General features: G+C 40.9%; 1 protein-coding gene across 2 annotated transcripts; it reads left to right on the plus strand.

The window, feature by feature from the left end:
• The first annotated feature begins 267 nt into the window (after positions 1–267).
• Positions 268–25,095, plus strand: ALAS2 (5'-aminolevulinate synthase 2). 2 transcript variants are annotated; one of them, XM_082717769.1, is made up of 11 exons: positions 268–483; positions 5,443–5,638; positions 6,309–6,431; positions 7,275–7,382; positions 10,147–10,369; positions 10,917–11,101; positions 17,163–17,342; positions 18,708–18,872; positions 19,437–19,705; positions 20,876–21,038; positions 24,811–25,095. In XM_082717769.1, exons 2-11 carry the CDS (start codon positions 5,458–5,460, stop codon positions 24,972–24,974), a joined length of 1,761 nt encoding a protein of 586 aa, XP_082573895.1. In that variant the 5' UTR covers positions 268–483; positions 5,443–5,457; the 3' UTR covers positions 24,975–25,095. The 2 variants fall into 2 exon arrangements, with proteins under 2 accessions (XP_082573895.1, XP_082573894.1); XM_082717768.1 differs by lacking the exon at positions 268–483 and adding an exon at positions 2,072–2,127.
• Positions 25,096–25,228: the final 133 nt, after the last annotated feature.

Here is a 25,228-nt window from a genome sequence, read left to right on the forward strand (position 1 = left end):
GATACTGGCTATTATTTCTTTGAACCAGGCGCTGTGCAAATTTTGTTCTGTAGATGATGTTTTTAAATTGTTACAATGGCCTGAATGTTGTCTAAAAAATCTGCCTGTTTGAGGCCATTCCCACTTGTGCTACAGTTGTTTCTGAGTTTTATTGTCCACATTTTATATTGAGGAAACCAAGAGTCAAAGAGGTGGTTTTGCTCAAAGTGCCCTAGCTATATTTGGATTATCTGATTCCAAAACCCAGCCAGCAGAAGAAGAGAAAGTAAACAGGGGAAAGGCAGTGCTAAATGAGGGTGTTGGGTGACAGTGGACTACACTAGGTTTTATCTCTAGCAAAAGCCTGAGATACCTTTAGGGCCAATGCAGAGCCTAGCCAGCAGGAGAGAAGGGTGGAGCTGAGCCATGGGAGAAGGGATAAATGCCAGGTCCTGACCCACAGTACCCACCCGTCGTTCGTTCGTCCTCAGTGCAGGGCAACAGGTAAGAGTTGCTTTCAGCCTGGGTGTGCTCTTTCTGGTTTGCTGCCCACCTCAAGGCTGCACATTCTGACTCTCTGGCCTGACTAGATCTGACTTTGTTCCTCAGAATCTGTCTGTCTGTCATTTTCTCTCCTTCCCCCCCTTATATCTTTTTTGGCTTTCCCTGTTTTTGACTTTCCTTTGTCTTGCCCCCCCACTTGTTTTCTCTCTCTTGTTAGTTTTCAGGATATTTCACTTTACTTCATCTCTCTCTGACCTCTAACTTTCTCTTATTTTTCCTTTGCCTGAGCTCTGTCTGTATATTGTTCTCTCTTTTTTTTTTCTCTCTTTCTTCTACACTGCATCTCTCAGTCTCTGTCTTTCTGTCTCTCTATGCCTTTCCTTCTCCATCTTCCAGAAAGGTGGTTTGGTATTTCATCCAGTAATTCTCCATTCCTCCCTCATTTTGAATCTTTCTCTCTGCTCAGCTGATGGTAGAGCTCAGTAGGTCAGTGCCTACTGAGGACCAGAGGTAGGAAGAGAAAATTGAGGGAATATGGGGATTATGGAAATGATAAATTGGGTAGAGAGAGATTTGAAGGATTTGAGAGTTGATTACCATAAATAAGGAGAGAAGGTTAAAGAGGAATTTTGCATCATTAAAAAGGCCCTATGCTAAAAGTCCATAAATTTTTATTCTCACCCTAATTCATTCTGAGACCCTAGGCAAGTCATTCACTTTCTGAAAAAAAAAGGGGGGGGGCAGTCTTGTCCTATAATCTCCACAATGTCTTCTAATTTTGATTTTGTGGTCTTCTAAAATCTTGTTTCTAAAAATTTCTGGTTCTATGATTGAAGTATGTAAAATTCTCTGACTCTTCCATGATGGTGAGAGGATGCTAGGAGGGGAACTAAGTCTTGATATATCCAGTTCCTGAAGAAAAGTGATCACATCCCCTCCAGACCTAATGGATTCTTGCAAAGCAGGCCACAAAGGGGAGAGAGGGAGCAAGGAATATGGCAGTGAGTGGTTTCCGGATCTTTGTTGGGATAGTGTTGTGGTTGGCCCTTCTGATCTCTGGGACTATGGTTTGGCTGCTGACATGAAAGAGAACACCTTTAAGTAATGATCTGTCACTTGACCTGAAATTTCACCATTCTAGCTTTGGGTAAAAATATTGTTTTATGAAAATCCTTGGCAAAGATTGCCACACACTCTTTGATGCATAAGTTGTTAAATGGAATGAATGAATGAATGAATGAATGAGAATGTTCACCAGTGCCTGAAACTCCATTTCAGTTAGAAATTTGTTCCTTTGGTAAAGGCATTTGTCACAGTCCAAAATCAAATGTCCCAGAAAGGGTCCTGTTAGTGCAGCAGAGAGATTAATGTCTGGAGTCAGGCTCTCAGTCAAGAAAATATGTAGCAATATTTGAATCACAGATCCATAGTGGTTAAATTAGTAGGCTCTGAAGCCAGATTGCTTAGGTTTGAATCTGGCTTCTCTTACTCACTAGCTCTGTGACCTGGACAGGTTGCAAACCTTTGGGGGGCTCAATTTCCTCAGGTTTGAAATAAAGTTAATAATAGTGTCTACTTCACAGGGTTGTTGTGAGAATTGAATAAGTCAATGCATGTGAAGCATTTACAACAATGTTTGAAACAGTGAGTACTCTGTGAGTGTTTGACTATTAGAACCAAATGAAATCTATGAAGTTTTCTAGTCCAATGCCTGTGGAGAAACTGAGGCACAGAGAGGGAAAGTATAGAGCCCAAGTTCACATAGTAAGTTGTAATAGGGTAAGGACAAAAATCAGGATTAAAATTAGCATCAATTTTTAAGAACTAGTCTGGTGTACAGACTAGTGAAGATGCATTTCTTGAATGTACCTTCACTTTCTCTACATAGAAAATGTAGAAAATAGAAATAATAGCTAACATTGTTTTCAGTATTTAAGATAGGCACTCTTATACACTTTGTATAGATTATTATACTGAATTTTCATACCATCCCTGTAAAGTAGTTTGTCTTTTTCATTATTCACTTTTTACAGATATAAAGTATAGAGAAGAGATATGACTTTTCTAAGGTCCCAGAGCTAGTGAGATGTTGAGCCAGGATTCAAAAGTGTCTGGCTTCAGAAGCTGTGCTCTTAATGCCCTAAATTGCCTAAAATACTTTCTTGATTCAATATTACTCACTCCAATCCCACTATTATAAGTAGTGAGATGGAATGGAAACAGAGGTGAAGGCAACTGGACTGCAAGATTATGGATCATAAAGCTGGGCAGGCAGAGTGGGTGGGGCTGGGCAAATCTGAGGAAAGGAGTATCTGAACAGAGAAATTGAAATTGAAGTTTGAAAGAACTTGATAATTTAACAAAAAGTAGTCTATATTTTTCTGAGTCCCTGAGAATATCATGGCTGAAAGTCCCTTAGAGATGATGAGTGTATTGAGCTATATACATGGGGTGGGAATAGGCCTTAATCTACCACTATCCCAAGGTAGGACTGGACTCTGCTTTCATTCTTGCGGGCTTTCTTTCCCCTGACATATCCCACTGTTGTCATTATTGTTGTCAGTGTTGATGTTGGGGAAGGGAGTTTGCAGGAGCCTGGAACCTGGCCATCTCCTTTGTCTGTCTTCCACTGGGTAATCCATCCATCCTTACCACATATTGCCAGAGTCAGCCCCGGCCAGATGCTTAGACATGATTCTAGAAAGGAGCTCTCTTTCTCTCCCACACCCTGGTCTCAGCTAAGGGAGTGGTCAGACGCCAACGGTGATAAATACTGGGAGCTTTATCTGTGGTTTGCAGACTCAGCCCTAAGCCCTTTGGCCTTTGCATACAGGCAGGGGAAGGGAAACTGGTATCTCCACATGTGGTGTAGGCATTGGATGAAATTAATTACTTACCATTTGAAGTAGGCATAAGTAGCCTACATCTGACAGCTGATGAAAGCCAAGACCCAGAGAGGAGAAGTGGCTTTCCAAGAACATCCAACAGGGAAGCTGAAATTGAAGTATGGAAATCTAACATTTATTGAAAAATTACTATGTGCCAGGCATTGTCCTAAAGGCTTAATATGAGTTTCATTTAGTTTTTTCAATACCCCTTGGCCTTTCCTAAATTCAGGGCCCGCACACCCTGCCCCACACACTCACTTACGCTCCTCTGACAGCCTGTTAATGTTGGGGGGAGAATCTCTTGGATGAACCAGGGGAAAGTATAGCTTTGTGCATTGGGGGAGGGGTGTTGCTCTATAAGAAATGAAGGAGGTTGCCATATGAGGACAGTGCCATGAGCTCCTCCTGTTTACTTTTCCCTTATAATATAATGTCTTGTATACTAGAGGTGCTGCTAGATTCTACTCAGTAGCTCTCCTGATGGTGCGAGGGCCTTAGTCTTCCCACATTCTCTCATATCTCTCTTATTGTCCTATTCTATATTTTGTCTCACCCTCTGACATTGGATCTCCAGTTTTCCCTTTAATTTATTTCTCCTTCTTGTTCTTTGTCTTTCTCTTTGTATCTCTTAGCCCTCCCTCATTCCAACCCTTAACCCACCTTAACCACTTCTCCATTCCTATACTTTGATTTTGTCTCTCTCATCTCCCTCAGTAGGGTCGATCTCCTCTTACCCTAACTCTTCCGTATTGCTCTCCCCCACCCCCACTATCTCTGGCAGCATTTATCCTTTATCTTTGTGCCTGACTGACTTTCTGCTCCTGCTGGATTTCCTCCTCTCTGTTGTTTTAGTTTTCTGAGTCTTTGTATTTTCCTGTATGTTCTTTGATTTCTCCGCATGTCTGTTTTGTGTCCCTCTGCCTGTCTCTGCCTCTACCTCTGGTCTGTCACTCACTCTCTTTCTCATCTAAGTCTCTTTCCTTATCCTTTTGTATTTCCCATAATCCCTTTTTCCTCTGGTTTTCCGTATCAGTCTTCCTCTCCCTATTTATATCACGAACCTATCCCCTTTCCCTATGTTATTGATCTGTTTCTTTCCCACAATTTCTGTTCCTCTAACTTCACCACTACCACTATGCCTTTGTTCTCTCTCAATTTCCTCCTTTTATCTTTCACAATTTCTCTTTTCTCCTGACTCTTTACCTACCCTTCCTTTCTTTCCTTTACTTCAGTCCCTATTCATGCATTAACTTACTCCCAAATTCAACACATATTTATTGAATGCCTACTGTGGGTATTTGTTATCTTTTTTTCTGATCTCCTCTCTGTCCGTTCTCCTTTCAGTCTTATCCTCTGCCTCTTCCATTGGTGTCTAGACTTGTTTCCTAGACCCTTTGGGTCTTGTTTTCATCCCCGCTAACTGTCCTTTTAAAAAATCCAGGAGCAAGTTCAAAAGCAACAAAATACCAGTCCGGTGGCATATGGCCTGTATGGCTTAGGGCCTGCCCTTTTGTCCTATTTGCTGAATCTACTTAAACTGGTACCTGTGGCCTCAAGCTCCTTTTCCCTCTCTGGTTGGGCCTGCTCAGTAAACACTTTAAGTCAAGTCTCAGGAGCCCTGGCCAATGGCATCCATCTGCATTTGCAGGCTGAATATTAACTTGACTGAGGCTAACATTCTTAGAAAGACTTTTTAGCCTTGTTAACAAGAGTTAGTGGGTTATCAGTTCTAATCCTGCTGCATACAATCACACTTAAGTAATCCTCATCATCACAGAAGGGGTCAGCGGCAGAGTCTGAATGAGAATTTAGGCTTTCTGACCTTCAGTTGTAACTCTTTCCTTTACCCCATTGTCCAATGGTCATTGTCTCATTTCTTCCTCCCTGATGCCCTATCAGTACATTTTGATATTGGGAAAAGTTCTTACCATGGAAGGACAATAAGGGCATCTCTGGAGAGAGAGTTTGCATTGGGTGGAAAGCTAAAGGCAAAGGATCAAACACAGGAATGACCCTTGGCTTTTGGCCAGGCCTTCATGATGGATTCTTATCTCTTCCAAATCTTGTTCAGGACTTCGGGCTCAAGATGGTAGCAGCAGCCATGTTGCTACAGTGCTGTCCAGTCCTTGCCCGGGGCCACACAGGCCCCCTGGGCAAGATGCTTAAGAGTCACCAGTTCCTGTTTGGTATTGGGCGCTGTCCTATCCTGGCCCCCCAAGGACCAACCTGTTCTCAAATCCACCTTAAGGCAACCAAGGCTGGAGGAGGTAAGAAGTTTCTGGCAAATGGGGGAGAATATCTGGGTCCTGGAAAAAAAGTTCCAAGTCATACTGGCCATCATTGCCTTATAAATGAGAAGGTCCATGTGAAAAGTGTCAAGGTTAAATGAGATGGTCCCAAAACACACCAGGGTTCCAACTTCTGCCAGTATCTCTCAAGAGTCTCACTCTCATGCTCCTCACACTCTATATACTCCAGTCATGCTGATACTACTTAAAATTGCCTGATCAACTCTATAATCTCAAGCTTTTGTGTCTTTGCTCCTGTCAAATGACCCTCACAATTACCCTTTACCAGAGTATCTCATACTTCTCATATGACACTTAACTAGGGCATCATCTCCTCTGTGAAGCTTGTCTAAACCTCTGTCCAGCCTGTTCAATTCCAATTCTGGGTCATGTCCCCTCCCTCTTTTAGACTTCCATAGCCCATGTCCTCCCTCTCATCCCAACATTGTTCATAATGTATCTTCAGTGTATGCCATTTCTGCCAGCCTAGAAGCCCCCCTAGCACAGGGACCAGACTCATCCATTCCATTTCTATATCTCTATCATAGCCTGAGAAAGAGCTTTGGGATACAGTAGGTCTTAGTAATCATTGTTAAACTAAACTTATGGCTAGAAATGCACTGCCACTTACTCTCTTACCTTTGCATAGACTCTCCATCTTGTGCCAAGAGCCACTGTCCCTTTATGCTGTCAGAACTCCAAGATGGGAAGAGCAAGATTGTGCAGAAGGCAGCTCCAGAGGTCCAGGAAGATGTGAAGATTTTCAAGACAGGTTGGAGTCAAGTGCCACCTTACCCAGGCTCTACTCCTAATGCTTGAATTCACTTCATTACAGTCCTGAGCTAGGCTAATTAATCCTAGGTCAGCTAGTATACATCCCATGACGGGAAGTCCAGTCATTCCCAAGGGGACCATGGTAGGCAATAGCTTAGCCAGTGCACTGAAATGTACCCTCCCCAACACACATACATGTATAGGCTCTTGCATCTTTACACCATTAGTTTAAAATGATCCCTCTAGAGTTCTACCTCCTCTCTCCCAAGTGGCTAAATTGATCCCAAAAGTCTGGGCTCTCACATTTAAGCAATACCACTATACAACAATCTAGATTTGCATGAAAGAGTAAGTGTTGGAAGCAGGTACATCTTTTAGAAGGGTAAGAAGTCCCAGGTCAACTCAATTGGTGAAGACTATTCAAGATTATCACACTTGAAATAGGGCGACACTGTTGACATTTTTCATAGGCCCTTTTGGGATATCCTTAAAGGTGAAAATTTCAAATTTGAATTTTAATGACATTCAGAAAAGAAGAACAAGGTACACTGCCCTGCATATATCTCCCAAGTACAAGATTCAGAGTGGCTGCCCCAGTTGCTTTACCCAAGGGAAAATTCTAATGGGGAAAATGTAGCATCTTATGGAAAGTGTCCTGACACAGAGGTTTCCACTTTGGGAGATGAGTAGGGGCTCACTTGACGGAATATTTCTGCTCTCTGTAGTCTTCTATACTTCATTAACTTGAATTTTCATGTTGTATTGAGTTTAAAGAAGACAGAACATGCTTTCTTTTTTTTCTCCCTTCTCTTCATGGCCAATGAATCTCACTCTCTGTCAGACCTTCCCAGACCCCTGGCCTCAACCAGCTTGAGAAAGCCACTCTCCAATCCCCAGGAGCCAGACCTAATTTCAGAGGTCACACACCAGGTTCAGAACAACATGGTTGGTGAGTTTGTTGAAGTGGAAATAAAGTGGGGTTGCAATGTGGAAGGAGTCCTCAAGGAGCTTCTGAAACAGTTGGGTAAATGCAAAGAAGTGCTTTAGAACCAAAGGGAATCTGGGTTTAAATTTTAATGCTGGCACTTGCTGGATCAATGTGTTTTGGCAAGTAAGTCACTTCCCTTTAGTGAAATTTTAATGCTTGCCCCAGCTGGTGAACATGAGGAAGAAATAAAATTAGATTTATGGAAGTGTTTCTAGCTATTATGAGCCCTCATTAAATACTAGGTTTATTCCTATTATTTCTTCTCCATGCTTCCCTCAAAAACTCATCCTTTACAGACAGCCTTTTCCCCTTTCTTGTATGTGTTTATATTCAGTTTTCATAATGGAATTTGGCTTTTTTCTAATATAAAAGAAAAATGATTCATTGTAAAGTATTTTTCAACAGATATAGGAACATATAAAGAAGGAAATTTAAATCACTCAGAGTTCTACCATCCACCATTAACTATTTATATTTTCTTCTGGATATTTTTCCATAACTAACCACACACACATACACACACCTCCTATGCTTCCCTCCACACACATGTTTTTATGAGAAATGTGATTTTATTCTGCTGGGTTTTTTTTTACCTTCCTTTGTTTACCTAACAATATATCATGGGCATCTTTCCATGTCCCTGGGCATAGAGATGCATAATAATTATTAATGTTGAAGTTTGTTCTGTAGCATGGATGCAGCATCATTCAGTTAATCAAGCATCTATAATTCAGGTTATTTTTTTCTTGTGCTTTATTCTGGTTTACAGTGTATGTTGGTTTTACATACATCAAAGATAACATATAGTATTATAGTATTATAGACCCAGTATGAATATACTAGAGATTATTTAGCTATTCCCCTATTAAGTTGCTTCCAACTTTTCCTATTACAAACAGTGGTGCAACAAACAGTACTCAATGTGCATTTTCATGCACATAGGTCGTTTTTTTTTTCTATGGGAAAGCATTAATAGGTGCAAATTCTTAGGGTGTAAGGTTGTGTACACTTTCAATATTAATAAATATTGCTAATTAGCCCTCCAAAGTCGTGTACCAGTTATCAAAGACAGTATCCATATTCTCACACCCTCTCTAGGACTTGATATTATCAAACTTCTAAATATTTATTGGTATCAGTGAAAATTTTATTTTGCAGTTTGGTTTTCCTTGATTAAACATCTTCCACATTTATTGACTTTTCTGTTTATATTCTTTGTCCATTTTTCTACTGGGTCGACAAATTTTCATAATAAGTTTTTAGAAGTTTTTGTTGTTGTTCTTAGTTTTTTTGTGTTTTGTTTTGTTTTGTTTTTTAGAGAGAGAACTGGGGTGGGGTCAGCAGGAGAGGGAGAATCTTAAGCAGGAGCCTGATTTGGGGCTCAATCTCACAACCCTGAGATCATGACCTGAACCAAAATCAAGAGTCAGACACTGAGGAGCTGGGTGGCTCAGTGTGCTAAGCCACTGCCTTTGGTTCAGGTCATGATCTCAGGGTCCTGGGATTGAGCCCTGCATCAGGCTCTCTGCTCAGCAGGGAGCCTGCTTCCCCCTTTCTCTCTGCCTGCCTCTCTGCCTACTTGCCATCTCTTTCTCTGTCAAATAAATAAATAAAATCTTTAAAAAAAAAAAAGAGGCAGACACTTAACCAACTGAGCCACCCAGGCACATCAATTGTTCAGAGGTTTTTAAAAAAATTAGTTCTCTAGGTATGCCAGTATTTGCATTTAAAAACTCTTGATACATATTTCCAAACATCCCTGCAGCAAAGATACTACCAGTTTATATCCCTACCACATAACTTGTCATCTGCAACAATCATGATTTCTGTCTCATGTATAGAGTTCTAGAGTTTAACAAGTCCTTTGGCATACATTATTTCAATTTATCCCCCAAAACAATGTTGCTCCATTTTGCAGTAAATAGCAGTTTTAAAAGTAAACACTAGGTCACTTGCTTGTAGCTCACTTACTTGCTGTATAACCTTGGTTAAGTTACCTAACCTATCTATGTCTCCGTTTCCTCATCTGTAAAATGGAGATGCTAATGATACTTTCCACATAGGGTTATTGTGAGGGCTACAAGAAATAATATTTATAAAGTTCCCAAGATAAGGTATTACATATAATAGGTGCTTATTAAATATTGGTTATAATAATAGAATTAAATATTATCTACTACTACTACTATAATTATAATAATACTACTATGCACCAAACATTAATTAGTTCAGCTACATGACGTTCTGTTTGTCATCAAATGCTCACAATTCTTCAAGAAGGTATTATTAGCCCCATTCTACATATGAGGAAATTAAAACTAAGAGAAAGACATTGACTTACTCAATGTCACATAACTAGGAAGTGACAGAGCAATACCTAGAAACCAGATCTGTTGATACTCTTTCCACTGAAACTAGAAGTAGTGATTTCAACAAGAATGATACCACGGTAACCTTAGAAAAAGAGAGGAGGCCTTACCAGGGGTAGGAAGCCAGAGTGAATGTATGAATAATTTACTGAGTAAATGAGCAAATGAGAAAGCAAAGGGATGATTGAGTGAAGCAGTGGAGAGTTACTGTGGCTCGGTAAGTTAATGACTGATCAAATAAATGAATAAATGAAAAGAGAACTGGAGAACTCAAATCAACAGCACGGATAAAATATGGACTACTCAGGAAGTGATTTAAAAATAAATTATTTTCATCTTCATCTCTACTTCTGCAGGAAACCATGTTTTTGGTTATGACCAGTTTTTCAGGCATAAGATCATGGAGAAGAAACAGGACCACACCTACCGTGTGTTCAAGACCGTAAACCGCTGGGCTGATGCATACCCCTTTGCCCAACACTTCTCTGAGGCATCTATGGCCTCAAAGGATGTGTCTGTCTGGTGTAGTAATGACTACCTAGGCATGAGCCGGCACCCTCAGGTTTTGCAAGCTACACAGTGAGTAGTAAGATCTGGGGCATGAGCTGTGGGGACACAAACAGAGAAGAATCAAAGCCACACACGGAAGGGAAAGGCAGAGCTGGCAGTGGAAACCTACCACCTACCACCCCTTTTGTACATGGTCTTCCAGCATATCTAATCCTCATATATGAACCATGTCAGTCAACAAACCATGATTTCCAAACTCTTGACTGTCCTTTTCTGTGGAAAAGATGGAAGACCAAGCAATTTCCATGAGCTCTTACTCTGGGGACAGAATGAGTATTGCCAGAGATACTGTGTGACCTCCTCTAGAACGTCTTAGAGCTGTTCAAATTCAACCCAGCTTCTAACCCCATCCCTGCGTGCCATCAGCCTGAGAAGGAGGACCCATGTATCCTCATTGTCTCCATCCTGCCCTCTACTTGATTATATAGAACACAACTCATATAGGATCACTAAGTAAACACTGACCTCCATCATTGAAGAGAAACCTGCCCAGTTCCTCAGTGCCTGAAAAGGGTTTTTCCATCTCCATGTTTTTCTTCTGTTTTCTCCTGGCCAGGGAGACTCTACAGCGTCATGGAGCTGGAGCTGGTGGTACCCGCAACATTTCAGGTACCAGTAAGTTTCATGTGGAGCTGGAGCAGGAGCTGGCTGAGCTGCACCAAAAAGATGCAGCCCTGCTCTTCTCTTCGTGTTTTGTGGCCAATGACTCTACTCTCTTCACCCTGGCAAAGATCCTGCCAGGTAAGTTCTGTTCAGGGTTGGTATCTTGAACTACAGCATGCAGTCTCACTGCCTTCATCATCTTTTCCTTCTATTCTGAGTTCACTCAATCTCATTGCTCTTCCTTCTTACCCACTTTATATATCCTTACATCTCTCTCATTTCTCCCCTTCTTCAGTTAGGCTGAAGAATACTACTGAGGACATTGCCCAAACTCACAGAAGGGTAACACCATAAATTTATCACCTCCCCCCCACAACTCACCTGGGCTCCAAACACCCATAAATAGTTCTTTTATGTCCATATGTTAGCTTTTTTCCAAATATTCTTTTCTTTTAAAACCTGTGACTATCTGCTTCTTCACTATTAGCAAATAACCTCACATCTCATATCACAAAGAAAACAGAAGCCATCAGACAGAAACTCTTTTAACTTAAAGACATCAAACCTACAAACTTATCTGATTTTTCACCTACACTTATTTCATTCTTTCCTTTTACAATTTGAAGGCACATCTCTTCTGCCTGAAGTCAATCCCTTCCTTGTATAGTGGATCCCATCTGGACCTGATCTTCCCAATATCCCACTCCTTAGCTAATAATGTCTTTAATTCATACGCCTGTTATCATTCTATCACATCCCCAACCACGGATGAATATAACTCTCCACCTTCTCCATGTCAATCCTAGGTGCATATCCCAGGTGGGAGCCACTAAAACTTCATGGTCCCCAACTTTACCAGGTCCTCTATGCTGTCTAGCAATCCTGTTTCCAAAGTTAGCCTTCCAAATCTCCAGGGCAGTTTTGCAAACCCCCATTCTTCCCAGCCTTCTCACCCTTTCACCTTACCCTCAACCACAGCAGATAACTCCACTTCCTTCCTCACTGAAAATAAAAGTCCTCAAGTAGCAATGTCCTCAAATCCTTGATGCAAACTACCTACAGACTCACAAACATCCCCACACGTCCTCTCTTCACCTTTTCTCTCCTGTCACAACAAAAGAAGTGCCTTTCTTTTTGTTGACTAATACTTTTCCTGGTGCTCTGTGTCTCAGTCCCCTCTGCCTCCTCAGGAACCTTGATCTATCACTTCCTTCTCTCCTTGTGTCTTCAGCCTCTCCTCTTCAGACATGTTAAAAAGTCTCTGTTATCTTTTTTTTTTTTTTTTTTTTTTATTTTATTTTTTTTTAATTTATTTTTTATTTTCAGCATAACAGTATTCATTATTTTTCACCACACCCAGTGCTCCATGCAATTCGTGCCCTTTATAATACCCACCACCTAGTACCCCAACCTCCCACCCCCCACCCCTTCAAAACCCTCAGATTGTTTTTCAGAGTCCATAGTCTCTCATGGTTCACCTCCCCTTCCAATTTCCCCCAACTCCCTTCTCCTCTCTAACTCCCCATGTCCTCCATGCTATTTGTGGAGCATAACAAAAAGTCTCTGTTATCTTAAAGAAAAAAAAGGTCCTCTCATCACTCTCTAACTACTGCCCTATCTCTCTCCTTCCTATAATAAAAAAACTGTTTGAGAGAAGTCTCCACACTTGCTATTTACTTCCTTACTTCCTATTGATTCTTCAGCACACTGTAAACATTCCCACTGCCTCCAGAAACTTCTTCTGGGAGCACACATAACCCCAATTAAATCCAACCTCTTTGGGAATTTTTCAGTGAAGATCCTCCTCAACCATTAGAATTAAACTTCTTTTCGTTTCTACTGCCATCATTCTAGCCTAGACAAATATCATTTTCTTTTTTTAAGACTTTATTTATTTATTTGAGAAAGTGAGAAAGAGAGAAAGAACTGATGTTCAGGGAGCCTGATACGGGGCTAATCCTGAGACTCCAAGATCACGATCTGAGCCGAAGGCAGACAACCAACTGAGCCACCCAGGCACACCCAACATCATTTTCTTGATTTCACTCTTGCCCTCCTATATTCTGTTCTTCACAGCAGTAATAATAATGTTTTTTAAGGCAAACTTATCTTTGTTACCCCCTGCCAAAAACTTAATATATCCCCATTGCCCTTAGGAACAAACCCAAACTTTTTATCATGGATTCCAAAGCCCTCAATAATCTAGCTTCTAGCCTCATCTTTGATACCCCTTCTCTCACTCTTTCATTCAGTAATATATTTATTTGCTCACTTATATATCAGTAATTTGCGTACCCATCCATTCAAACAGTGAATGTTTACTTAGCATCTACTGGGTACTTAGACCTGTACTGGGTACCAGAGATAGAAAGATAAAACATGTGATTCCTTTCAGTTTTGTTGATTATTCCCTTCACTGTGCAGAAGCTTTTTTATTTTGATGAAGTACCAATGGTTTGTTTTTGCTTTTGTTTCTCTTGCCTCAGGAGACAAATCTAGTAAGAAGTTGCTATACCCTATGTCAAAGAAGTTACTGCCTATGTTCTCCTCTAGGACTTTTATGGCTTCAGGTCTCACATTTAGGTCTTTAATCCATTTTGAATTTATTTTTGTGTATGGTGTAAGAAAACGGTTCAGTTCATTCTTTTGCATGTCGTCCAGTTTTCCTAACACCATTGTTGAAAGTCTGGTTCCCCCCACCCCCATTGGATATCCTATCCTACTTTTTTGAAGATTAATTGACCAATTGACAGTGGTGGGATCATTTTGGGGTTTTCTATTCTATTCCATCAATCTGTGTGTCTATTTTTCTGCCTGTGCCATACTGCTTTGATCACTACAGCTTTGTAATCTAACTTGAAGTCCAGAATTGTGATGCCTCCAGCTCTGCTTTTCTTTTTTCAAGGTTGCTTTGGCTATTCAAGGTCTTTTGTGGTTCCATACACATTTGAGGATTGTTTGTTCTTGCTCTGTGAAAAGTGCTGTTGATATTTTGATAGGGATTGCATTGCATGTGTAGGTTGCTTTAGGTAGTACAGACATCTTAACAATATTTTTTCTTCCAATATTTGGGCATAGAATGTCTTTCCATATTTTTGTGTCATCTTCAATTTCTTCCATCAGTGTTTTATAGTATTCAGAGTACAGGTCTTTCACCTCTTTGGTTAGGTTTATTTCTGGGATTCTTTTTTTTTTTTTTTTTTTTTTTTTTTTTTTTTTTTGGTGCAAAATGGTGGTTTATTAAAGCACGGGGACAGGACCCGTGGGCAGGAAGAGCTGCTGCCCCGGGTTGTGAGGGATGGCAGGTTATGTACCCTGCTGTTGGGGGAAGGTGAGGGGAAGGGAGGTTTCAGTGGAGTTTTCATATGCTAAAGAGGGCCTACAAGGTGCCAGGATGTTCCAGGCCTGCCGGAGGCCTTGCCCTTGCTGCTGGATCAATGTTGTCTTTAGACCAGCCATTAACATTAAGATCTTTGGGAGACTTTTTGGTGGGGTGTCACAATCCTGCTATCAATCGTCTTTGTTAGTGAGATTTAGAACATTTGTAAGCCAAGGGAGACTCCGGTCTAGCAGGATTGTGAGCTCTGCAAGTTAACTATTTGCTTATTGTTCATGGCAGTCAGGGCTGCCTGAGGGATGCTACACATATGGAGGGGAGCGGATGAAGGGGGGGGGTGCAAGGCAAGGCGCCAGCTTTTGCTTTGTCCTCAGCCAGCCTCCTGCTCCCTCATCATTCCCCCCTGAACAATTTTGACCCTTAAATCTTTAAGGTGGTTGAAGGTGGAAGGTCTCCTCTTCTGTAACTTCTTCCTGCTGAATAGGGGCGTAGAGCTGTCCCTACCTACTGGGGTCAATGTATAGGGGAGTTACGAAAGGCAGAGGCAGCCGAATCCAGCGCTGACAGTGAAGGAGTATTTCTGGGATTCTTATTGTTTCTGGTACAATTATAAATGAGACTGATTCCTTAATTTATCTTTCTCCTGCTTGATTATTAGTGTATAGAAATGCAACAGATTTCTGTACATTTATCTGTGTCCTGTGACTTTACTGAATTTAGTTAACAGTTCTAGCAATTTTGGGGTGGAGTCTTTGGGTTTTCTACATAGAACATCACGTCATGTGAAAATCATGGAAATTCCACTTTTTCCCTACTGATTTGGATTCCTTTTATTTCTTCTTCTTGTCTGATTGCTATGGCTAGGACTTCCAACACTATGTTAAATAACAGTGGTGAGAGTAGACATCCCTGTCTTATTCCTAACCATACAGGTAAAGCTTTCAGTTGTTCCTCATTGAGGATGATATTGCCTGTGGGTTATTCATATATGGCCTTTATTATGTTGAGAGATGTTCCCTCTAAACCTATTTTGTCGATAGTTCTTATCATGAACAGATGTTGTACATTGTCAAATACTTTTTCTGCATCTATTGAAATGATCACTTGGTTCTTTTCATTTCTTTTATTAATGTGGTATATCACATTGATTGACTTACCGAAGCACCCTTGCAAACCAGGAACAAATTCCACTTGATCATGGTGAATGATTTTTTTAAATACATTGTTGGAATTGGTTGGCTGATATTTTATTGAGAGTTTTTCTATGTTCATGAGGGATATTGGCCTTTAATTCTCTTTTTTAGTGCAGTCTTTGTCTGGTTTTGGTATCAGGGTAATGGTGGTCTCATAGAATGAATTTGGAAGCTTTCCTTCCTTTTCAATTTTTTGGAATAGTTTGAGAAGAGTAAAAATTAACTCTTCTTTAAATGTTTGGTAGAACTTACCTATGAAGCTCTCTGGCACCGGACCTTTCTTTGTTGGGAGTTCTTTCATTACTGATTCAAATTCATTGCTGGTTATTGGTCTGTTCAAGTTTTCTATTTCTTCCTGTTTCAGTGTTGGTAGTTTATAATCAACAAAAGTAAAAGGCAATCTATGAAATGAAGAAGATATTTGCAAATGACATATCTGATAAAGAGTTAGTATCCAAAATACATAAAGAACTTAGAAAAATCAACACCCAAAAAACTAATAATTCAATTTAAAAATGGGCAGAAGACATGAATAGACATTTTTTTCAAAGACAACGTACAAATGGACAGCAGACATATAAAAAGGCGCTCAGCATCACAGATCATGAGGGAAATAAAAATAAAAACTACAAATAACATCTTTCATGAACATGTAAGTGTTTGTAAACTTATGTGTAGAAGTGGATGGGAATAGCAGAGTGTTTAACTCATTCAAACTCCACTGCGTATAATGCATCTTTCAAGGAACATCTTTCACTAAGATATAAGTGTTTGTAAAGGTACTTGTAGAAGCATATAGAAATAGCCATGTGCTTAACTCACTGGAACTACACTGTATAATGCATCCTTCAAATAACATCTTCTTACATTAACAACAATAAAAATGCATGATTCCTGCTCTCAGGAAACTCCCAGTCTACTTTCCTTCATGGCAGGTCCTCTAGGAAGTCATGCCTGATTTCCTCAGAAATGACAACTTACTCTAATGAAAGGCCACAGTTCCTTGATGTCAGTGCAATTTGGGGGGAGCCAAGAATCAATTCCTTCCACCAATTTCCCACCTCCACCTGCCTTACCACATCTGTTCAGTGAAAAGCCCTGCATTCCTCAGGCCCTAGAGAAAGGTCTTCCCCTCTGTAGACGTTAGTTTCCTCACTTATAACAGTTATGGAGCTGGACTCCATGTTCACTAGTGTTCCATTCTGCTCTGACATGCCATGAACATACGAGTCAAATGGAAAATCTGTTAAGTATCTATCCTATAACTATAAGCAGAGGGATGCTACCTAGAAGAGGTGGCATTTCATCTAGATCAGGAAGAAACTATTATCAGTCCAAGTCAACAGGTCTAGTCCCATTCCCTTGAATAAACTCTTTTCCAATGCTTGATCTTATGTATCTGGGAGTAGGAACCTAAACCCTGTCAAGAAACTCTAGAGCTTCTTGGGAATTTAAATTTCCTCCACCCCAAGATAGTCAGTGTCAGATCAGGCTTAGAAATGACTGAAGGGAAGTGTGTAGGGGTCAGAATTTCAAGGGAGGAAGAGGTGTCACAAGGGCTTCAGAGGAGAAGGAAACAGACAGAGTCTTCAAAGGGAGGAATGGCCAGCTCTCTGCCAAGCAGAAATACTGGAAGAGAAGCTTAATGAATATGTATCTGGTTCTTCAGGGTGTGAGATTTACTCAGATGCAGGCAATCATGCTTCAATGATCCAAGGTATTCGTAACAGTGGAGCAGCCAAGTTTGTCTTCAGGCACAATGACCCTGACCACCTGAAGAAACTTCTAAAGGAGTCCAACCTTAAGACACCCAAAATTGTGGCCTTTGAGACTGTTCACTCCATGGATGGTATGTATATCATGAAAACCACAATAACAATGATAATAACTGACATGTATAGAATTTGTTTATATGCCAAGCAAAATATTAGTATTTTTAACTTAATCTTCACAAGAATTCCATGAGGCAGGTGCTATTATTATTTCTATTTATTTACATGAGGAGACTGAGACACAAACAAGTTAAGTAACTTGCTCAAGGTCATACAACTGGTAAATGCCAAAGGCAGCTATTATACTGATCTTACAGATTAAGAAACTGAAGTTCAGAAGCAGCACCCAACTTGTCTTGGTTGACTCAGTAAATTGGTGCCAAAGTATTTGTACCCTAGAACATTCCAATCTGTACCCTAGAACATATGATTCCAATTCCTCCAACTCCAATTCCTTCACACAACACTCCCTCCATTAGAAATGGTTTGCCAATCAATAATTCTAGTGTCTGGTCTCTGCAATGAAAAATTTTAAAAACCATTGGGAGTTTTTTTCAGGGTCGAGTATGAAGCATTGGAACCAAAGCATGTTTTCAAGTGAAAGAGACCTGGGTTCAAATCCTATCTCTGGCACTTACTCACTGTATGATCTTCAACTCCTTGAGCTTCAGTTTTCCCCAACATAAAATATCTGGTTGTAAGAATTAGAGACAATGGAAGTCATTCCATTTTTATAATCTAAGTAAATATCATAATAGTGAAAACCATGTTGTGATCATTCTACTTCCTTACATTTACAAATGAATGTCTCCTTATTTTGTTAGTAGACAGTACTTAAACTACCAATTCTAGGGCTAAATTTCTTCCATTGAAATGATGCTTGAGCTATTTCACTCTTTGTCTCAAACTCCACCTCCAGTGATTTTTGCCCCTCATGTTATCTTGGGTTGCACACACTCTTTAATCCTGGTTTGGAGTCCCTGTTTCCACCTGAAGAATTTTATTCTGTATTCCAACTCCCTGCACCTCAGCATTTTTCAGATGGGGTTGACAGTAGGTATGAGTTCTTGTATATGAAGGAGTTGCCAAAAAGGCCACATATAAGATTCACAGCCATTTGAAGACACAAAGGGACAAAAACAGTGAGAAAGAGAAGTGATGGAGGGAAGGAAGGAAGGGGGGAAAGGAAGAGAGAAAAAAGAGAGAGGGGATGGAAAAGGAGAGAGAGAAACAAAATCCGAGACAGAAAAAATAGAGACAAAGAAATAACAATGGGAAGGGCTATGGAAAAAAAAGGGCCAAATAGCCAGAGATAGTCCCAAGTGATTACGCACACCGTTTACCTTTCCAACCCAAAGTAGCTATGGGTCACAAATTCCACACTGAAGAGGGGGCTGGGGAAAGGTTGTGATCTCCTACCTTTATTTCTTGGCTTTTCTCAGGTGCCATCTGTCCCCTTGAGGAGTTATGTGATGTGGCCCACCAGTATGGGGCTCTGACATTCGTGGATGAGGTTCATGCTGTAGGACTATATGGGTCCCGGGGTGCTGGGATTGGGGAGCGTGATGGAATTATGTACAAGATTGACATTGTCTCTGGAACTCTTGGTGAGTAAGTGCCTTGGGATGCCCTTATATATAAACCAGAAAGGAGGCCCCTGCAAGACCCTGTCCTCCTGCCTTCCCAAAGCTGTAGAAGTTATTTGGGTAAAATTCATAGCCTCAGGCTATAGAAGTCCTGGATTCCCTCTGTCCACTCCTACCCCACTTCAGAGTTGCTGAGAAAGTCTGGGAGGGTTTTTTGAGAAGAAACCTAAGCAGGGCCAAATAGCCAAGTTTAAGTCAGTACCTGGAAAGCCGTGGTTCTAAATTCCTCCCCCACTCCATCCCCAAACTTCATCTTACTCTTACTTTTGGGCCTAAGCAGCTAAAGGTCCCCACCCAGCTACTGCCTATCTAGTCACTGCATGTTGCAGGCCTTGAAAGTCCTATCTCAAAGCAGCAGAGTTATCAGCTGTCTGTCTTGTCATGGACAAGAGAGATAAGCAGAGGCCTGGGACAGGAGTCTGGAACTCCAGCTTCTGTGTGCATCCTTGTGTTATCTGGACATGATTCTGTTCCTCTAAAGACTAATTATGGGCTCTGTCATATCCTACTCCTCCTCGTTTCCAGGCAAGGCTTTTGGCTGTGTGGGTGGCTACATCGCCAGCACCCATGACTTGGTGGACATGGTGCGCTCCTATGCTGCCGGCTTCATCTTTACCACTTCACTGCCTCCCATGGTGCTCTCTGGGGCTTTGGAATCTGTGAGGCTACTCAAGGGAGAGGAGGGCCAAGCCCTGAGACGAGCCCACCAGCGCAATGTCAAGCACATGCGCCAACTACTAATGGACAGGGGCCTTCCTGTCATCCCCTGCCCCAGCCACATCATCCCCATCCGGGTGAGAGCCCCCCCAACCATTGCCCTACCCACTTATCTCTTCTTGGAACCTTCCCACACCCAGCAAACCAACACCTGCTTCTCTTATCAATCTTTTACTTTCCTGTTAACTACCCTCCTTATTTTGAGCTATGTTACCCTTTTTTGAAAAATTATCAGCCATTCTGGATTAGTCACCTCTTTTTTGCATTAGCTATTATCTCATGATTATTAGACCATCCTGACCCTCACAATATTGGGTACCCATGACCTATAATTCAGTGCTTTGGAAGTATGGATCAAGATCATTATTGGGTCACAAAATCAGTTCAGTAAGTTATGACTGGTATTAAAAATTTTTAAAAAAATAGAATTGAAAATGTTGGCATAATGGAGAAGGTAGTATTTTGAGAGAAATGTTTTAGTTCTATATATGTATATATGCACACATATATGTATGTGTGTATGTATAATATGGACATGATGTGAATCATACTTCTTAGTAAGATTTTAGGTAAAACTCAGAAAACAGAAAGTCAAAAACCATGGGACAAAGTGCTATTTTGGATTTCCAACCATGTTTACTGCCTTTGAAAATGAACTGCTACTTCTTTTTATTTTATTTTTTTCACTACTTTTTTTTTTTTTAAATAATGTCTATTTGTGTGTGTCAGTATGTCAGGGTGTGGTAAGGACAGTTTTTTGTGATGTTTTATGGATGAGAAAGAAATAGTCACTGCTTGGGCTAAGCCAATATTCTTTTGGGGGGATATTGGGGAAATTGGGAAAGACTATTCTTGAACTTTTTTTTTTATTAAGCCAATGACAGCACCCCAGAGATAGCTTGGGGAGTTCCTCTTCTTACCTAGAACACCCCAAATTAACATACTACCTAGGTAAAACCAGTGTGCTTGCTCTGCAAACAGTTTCAAGACATGGTGCCTACACCACCTTCATCCCAACCCCTTCAAATTTAATTGCTGCCTCTGAGAAACTCCTTGATAGAAATTCTGGAGCTGCCACTAAGCCCCTTATGAAAACAAACAAACAAACAAACAAACAAAAAACAAAAAAAACCTCTGTCCCAAAATTCAGTGATGTTCATTGGTCTGGTTCCCTCCACCTGCTTAATAGAACTAGTGATAGTAGGGCAAGGGTAGCAGATACTGACAGGCTTTTCTCCTGAGCCCAGGTGGGTGATGCAGCACTGAACAGCAAGATCTGTGATCTCCTGCTTTCCAAGCATGGTATCTATGTGCAGGCCATCAACTACCCAACTGTTCCCCGGGGCGAAGAACTGCTGCGCCTGGCACCCTCTCCCCACCACAGCCCTCAGATGATGGAAGACTTTGTGCGTAAGTCCTCAATATGGGTCTCTAGAGCACTCTCTTTCCCTTCAGCCCTGGGATCTGAAGAATTTGAGGGAATGAATGTTATTTAATTTAAAAGTATATTTCTAGAACACATATTGTGTGCCAGACCCTATACTAGTAATAAATGGATGAGAAACAGTCCCTAGGCTCCAGTTCAAGTGAACCATAGCAGACACAAACAACAACTTTAAGGGGTTATCAAATTTCAAATAAGACAGTACATCAGAGAGTTGTGGGTGCAGAGAGGAGAGGCCAAACACAACATGCAGGATTCAAGACAGGCTTCCTAGTAGAGGTGACATGTGAGCTGAGTTTTATAAGGTGAGTGGTATTGAACCAAAAGAAGAAACAGTGTGGAAGTGGTATTCTTTGGGGAAGGAAGAGCATAAAGAAAGGCAAAGAGAATGGTGCAAAGCTGCTTGAGATATATCAAGAATAAACAGGTGTTACTGAAATGTAGGGTAGTAGGAATGGGGTGGAAGAAGGAAGTGCCAGTCTATGAATCTACAAAGACAACTAAGACAGGGACTGGATTGAGAGATTTGTAGGGCTACTGAATAGCCTGGGTTTTATCCTGAATGATGCGGTTTAGTCAATTTACCTCAAGTTTAACAGATTCCCATTCAATGCAGTTTTTAGCACATGGTCTGGAATAGAGCAGGTGTTCATTCTAAGTCAGTTAGACAAAAGACATATAGGCCGTTGACAGTCTAAAAAAGGAGACAGACATAGTACTGGTCCAGTATGATGAGCTCCAGTACTCTGGGAGCTGGAGGAAGAGTGAGCACTTATGGCTAGAGAAAGTAAGAAGCATGAAGTCAGGAATGCTTTGTGGGTGAAGAAGTCCTTGTGTTGCACCTTCAAGTACATGTGGTACAGTGCAAAGACATTCAAGAATAAGGAAATTCCATGAGCAAGGACCTAGAGATAGGAAAACACAAGACATGCACTGGCAACAGTCATTCTGTTTGTCTGGAGCATAGGTAGTATAAGAGTTCAACGAAGACAAGATAGGTAGGTGCCATTCATTTAAAAACATCAAATAATGCTAGCCAACATCTATTAAGTACTTAACATGTACAAAGCACTGTTCTAAACTCTTTGCATGTATTAACTCATCTAATACACATGAGGCTGAGATGCCATTATTAGCAATTCCCCTTTATATATGTGGAAATTGAGGCACAAAAAATATATGAAACTGGTCCAAGGTCACACAACTACTGGATTTGAACTGTGGAGTCTGTCTCTACCACCACAGTCATAACCACTAGGTCTACTGCCTGAGTTGATGATTCAGACTCCTGGACCTTTTGCTCAGTCCTCTCCATTGCTCTGGGCTTCAATTGTAGAGCCCTCAGTATTCTTGGTTCTCTGAGTGTCCATTCATGCTGAGCTTCTGCAGGAAAGAGATATGAGAGGCATTTACCATGACTCCGTCAGTCCTTTAACTCTAGTCAACCCATCCTGAAATCCTGCAAATGGTTGCTAGTCTCTCTCAAATTTGTTTTTTCTATTGCCAATTTTAGAATACATGTCAATGTAATTTCTAATTTTCCTGCTTCTTTCTTGATCCCTTCTAATCTTTTGTCCACAGTGACCATCAGAGGGATTTTTCTAAACATATGACTATATACTTCCCTTGCTTAAACCTTTTCATGTTTCCTATTTGTCTGGACTAGAGCAGTGGTTTCCAATGTGAGGTATGCAAGATGACCCATTAGGTGAGGGGACTCAGAATTTTGTGTTTCTTTTTTATCTTAAAAATAGGAAATTGGGCTTTACTGATATTGATCTTTAACATTTAGACTGATAATGATACGTGTCCATATATAAAAAACATATATAGATTGGAAGCGTGCATTAAAATGTTTATACTGATAGAATGTACAGTCCAAAATTTGGAGCTCACTGGCCTGTAGAACAGCTGAAGCCCCCTGGCATGGGATTCAGTACCTCAAACATGGTGAGTTCTATGCCCTCACCTCTTTTCCACATTCATTTTATTTTTTCCAGCTACACTGAGTAACTTAAAATTCCCTTGTTTTGCTCTACTTTCTTACCTTTCGTGTTTTGCTAATAATGCTCCCTTTTTATTGGAACGCCCTCCCTCACTCCTTCCTCTGGCTTACTTCCTTTATCTTCTAGACTTAGTCATCCTTTCATTCATTCTTTCAACAAGTATTTGAGTACCTACTGTTTGCTAGATACTGTTCTAGGTGCTGGGGATCCAGTAGTAAACAAAGCAGACACAAAAATCACTGCCCTTCTGAAGCTTACATTCTAATGGAAGGAGATAGTCAAAAAACTTTAAAAAAATAAGCAATGCATATAGCATGGTAGTTTTAAGTGTTATGGAAAAAATAAAGCAGGATAAGGGAATAGGAAATGTAGGTGTGGAGGGGCTGGTTTGGAGGAAGGTTGTAGCATGGAGTGTTAAGGGTAGAGATCAGTGTGGTGACACTTGAGCCAAGCTCTGAAGGAGGTGAAGGAGTTAACTAGGCAGATATCAAGGGGAAGGTCATCCTGGGCAGAAGGAATAGACCAAGGTAGGGAAGATCCTATTACAGGAGTATTCTTCTACACGTGAGGAACAAAGAAGAGAGAAGTGTGGATGCAGTGGTGTAAACAAAAGGCAAAAAATGAATAGTGAGGGGAAATGTGAGTCCATATTGTGAAGGAATTTGGCTTTAACTCTGAAATAGATGGTCTTTTGAGGGATTTGAGCAGAGGAGTGACAGAGTTGACTCAGGTTTTAACAGAATTGGTCTGACTTCTATGTTGAGAATAGACAAAGGGAGAATGAATGGAAGTAGGGATCCATTTGGGGGCTACTATAATACTACAAGTAATAGAGGATAATGACTCAGACCTGATGATGGTATTAGAGGTAATGAGAAGTGATCTAAATTATGAAGGTAAAGTCAATGGTTACTTGCTGATAGATTAGATGTGTGGTTAGAGAAAAAAAAAAGAAAAATAGAAGATGGCTCTAAAATTTTTGGACTAAACAACTAGATTTGCCATCAACTTAGAGATGGATAAGGATGAAACTAGAGTAGACTTGGTGGAAGGTAAAGAGATCAATAGCTCAGCTCTGCTCATGTGAAATTAGAGATGCTGATTAGTCAGGTGAAGATACAGAAGGGCAGCTGGATGTACGAGTCTAGAATTCAGAATAAGGGTTTTGGAATAAGATGAAAAGGTCAGAATCATCAGCATATAAATGGTGTTTAAAGCCATGAGACTATACAAGATCTCCCAGGGAGTAAGCATAAAAACAAAGTCAAGGACAGAGCCTCTACCACCCCACCCCTACCCCCCACCCCGCCCCCGCACACACTTGAGGCTTTTCCAACAATGGGGTCAGGTTTCCTTCTCTAGGTTCCCCCCCAGTAAGGGAACACTGCCAATTCCAGACTCAAAGGTCACAAATGATGACACTATATGGTTACTGTCACTGTCATCTTCATTAGGCTGTTTCCTGATGATGGATTCACTTCTGGGGTCACAGCATGTCCTATACTTAGGAGTGGTCCAAGCCAGGCTAGTACAGCTTTAAATGTCAAATGACATGTATACATTTATACATTATTCATAGCACACAGTGGAGTAGACAGGAGTTACTTCTGGTTACAAGCTATCATAGAGGTTTGAAGGGATCATTATCTTGGTTTATTTGTATCATGACACAGAGGTTAGTAAGACCTTGTCTAACCAATTCTTTCCTTCCCCAACCCTTACCACCTTTTAGAGAAGCTGCTGGTAGCCTGGAGTGAGGTGGGGCTGCCCCTCCAGGATATATCTATGGCTGCCTGCAATTTCTGTCATCGGCCTGTGCACTTTGAGCTCATGAGTGAGTGGGAACGTTCCTACTTTGGGAATATGGGGCCCCAGTATGTCACCACCTATGCCTGAGAAGCCAGCTGCCTCAAAGCCCCACCCCATTTGTACTTCATATGGGACTAAGCCTCCTCCTGTCCTCGCTTTGCTGTGTGCCTCTAGATGAATTCAGTCTGAAAATAAAGAACAAACTGCAGCATTTGTAGTCCTTTGTTAGACAGAAAACTGCATTATATCTGACCCTTCAGACAAACGGCAGAGCCACGAGGAAACCATCACTTGTTGGTCTGACCAACCCATTGTACTGATAGGGATTCTGATCCAGAAAG

Source organism: Mustela nivalis (assembly GCF_964662115.1).
Source record: "Mustela nivalis genome assembly, chromosome: X".
Lineage (NCBI taxonomy): Eukaryota > Metazoa > Chordata > Mammalia > Carnivora > Mustelidae > Mustela > Mustela nivalis.

Excerpts from the sequence above, each read along its gene's own strand:
- ALAS2 (XM_082717768.1), top strand. Across the intron at positions 6,432-7,274 it reads TGTGAAGATTTTCAAGACAG|ACCTTCCCAGACCCCTGGCC; the intron begins GTTGGAGTCAAG and ends ACTCTCTGTCAG. Across the intron at positions 19,706-20,875 it reads GCCACATCATCCCCATCCGG|GTGGGTGATGCAGCACTGAA; the intron begins GTGAGAGCCCCC and ends TCCTGAGCCCAG.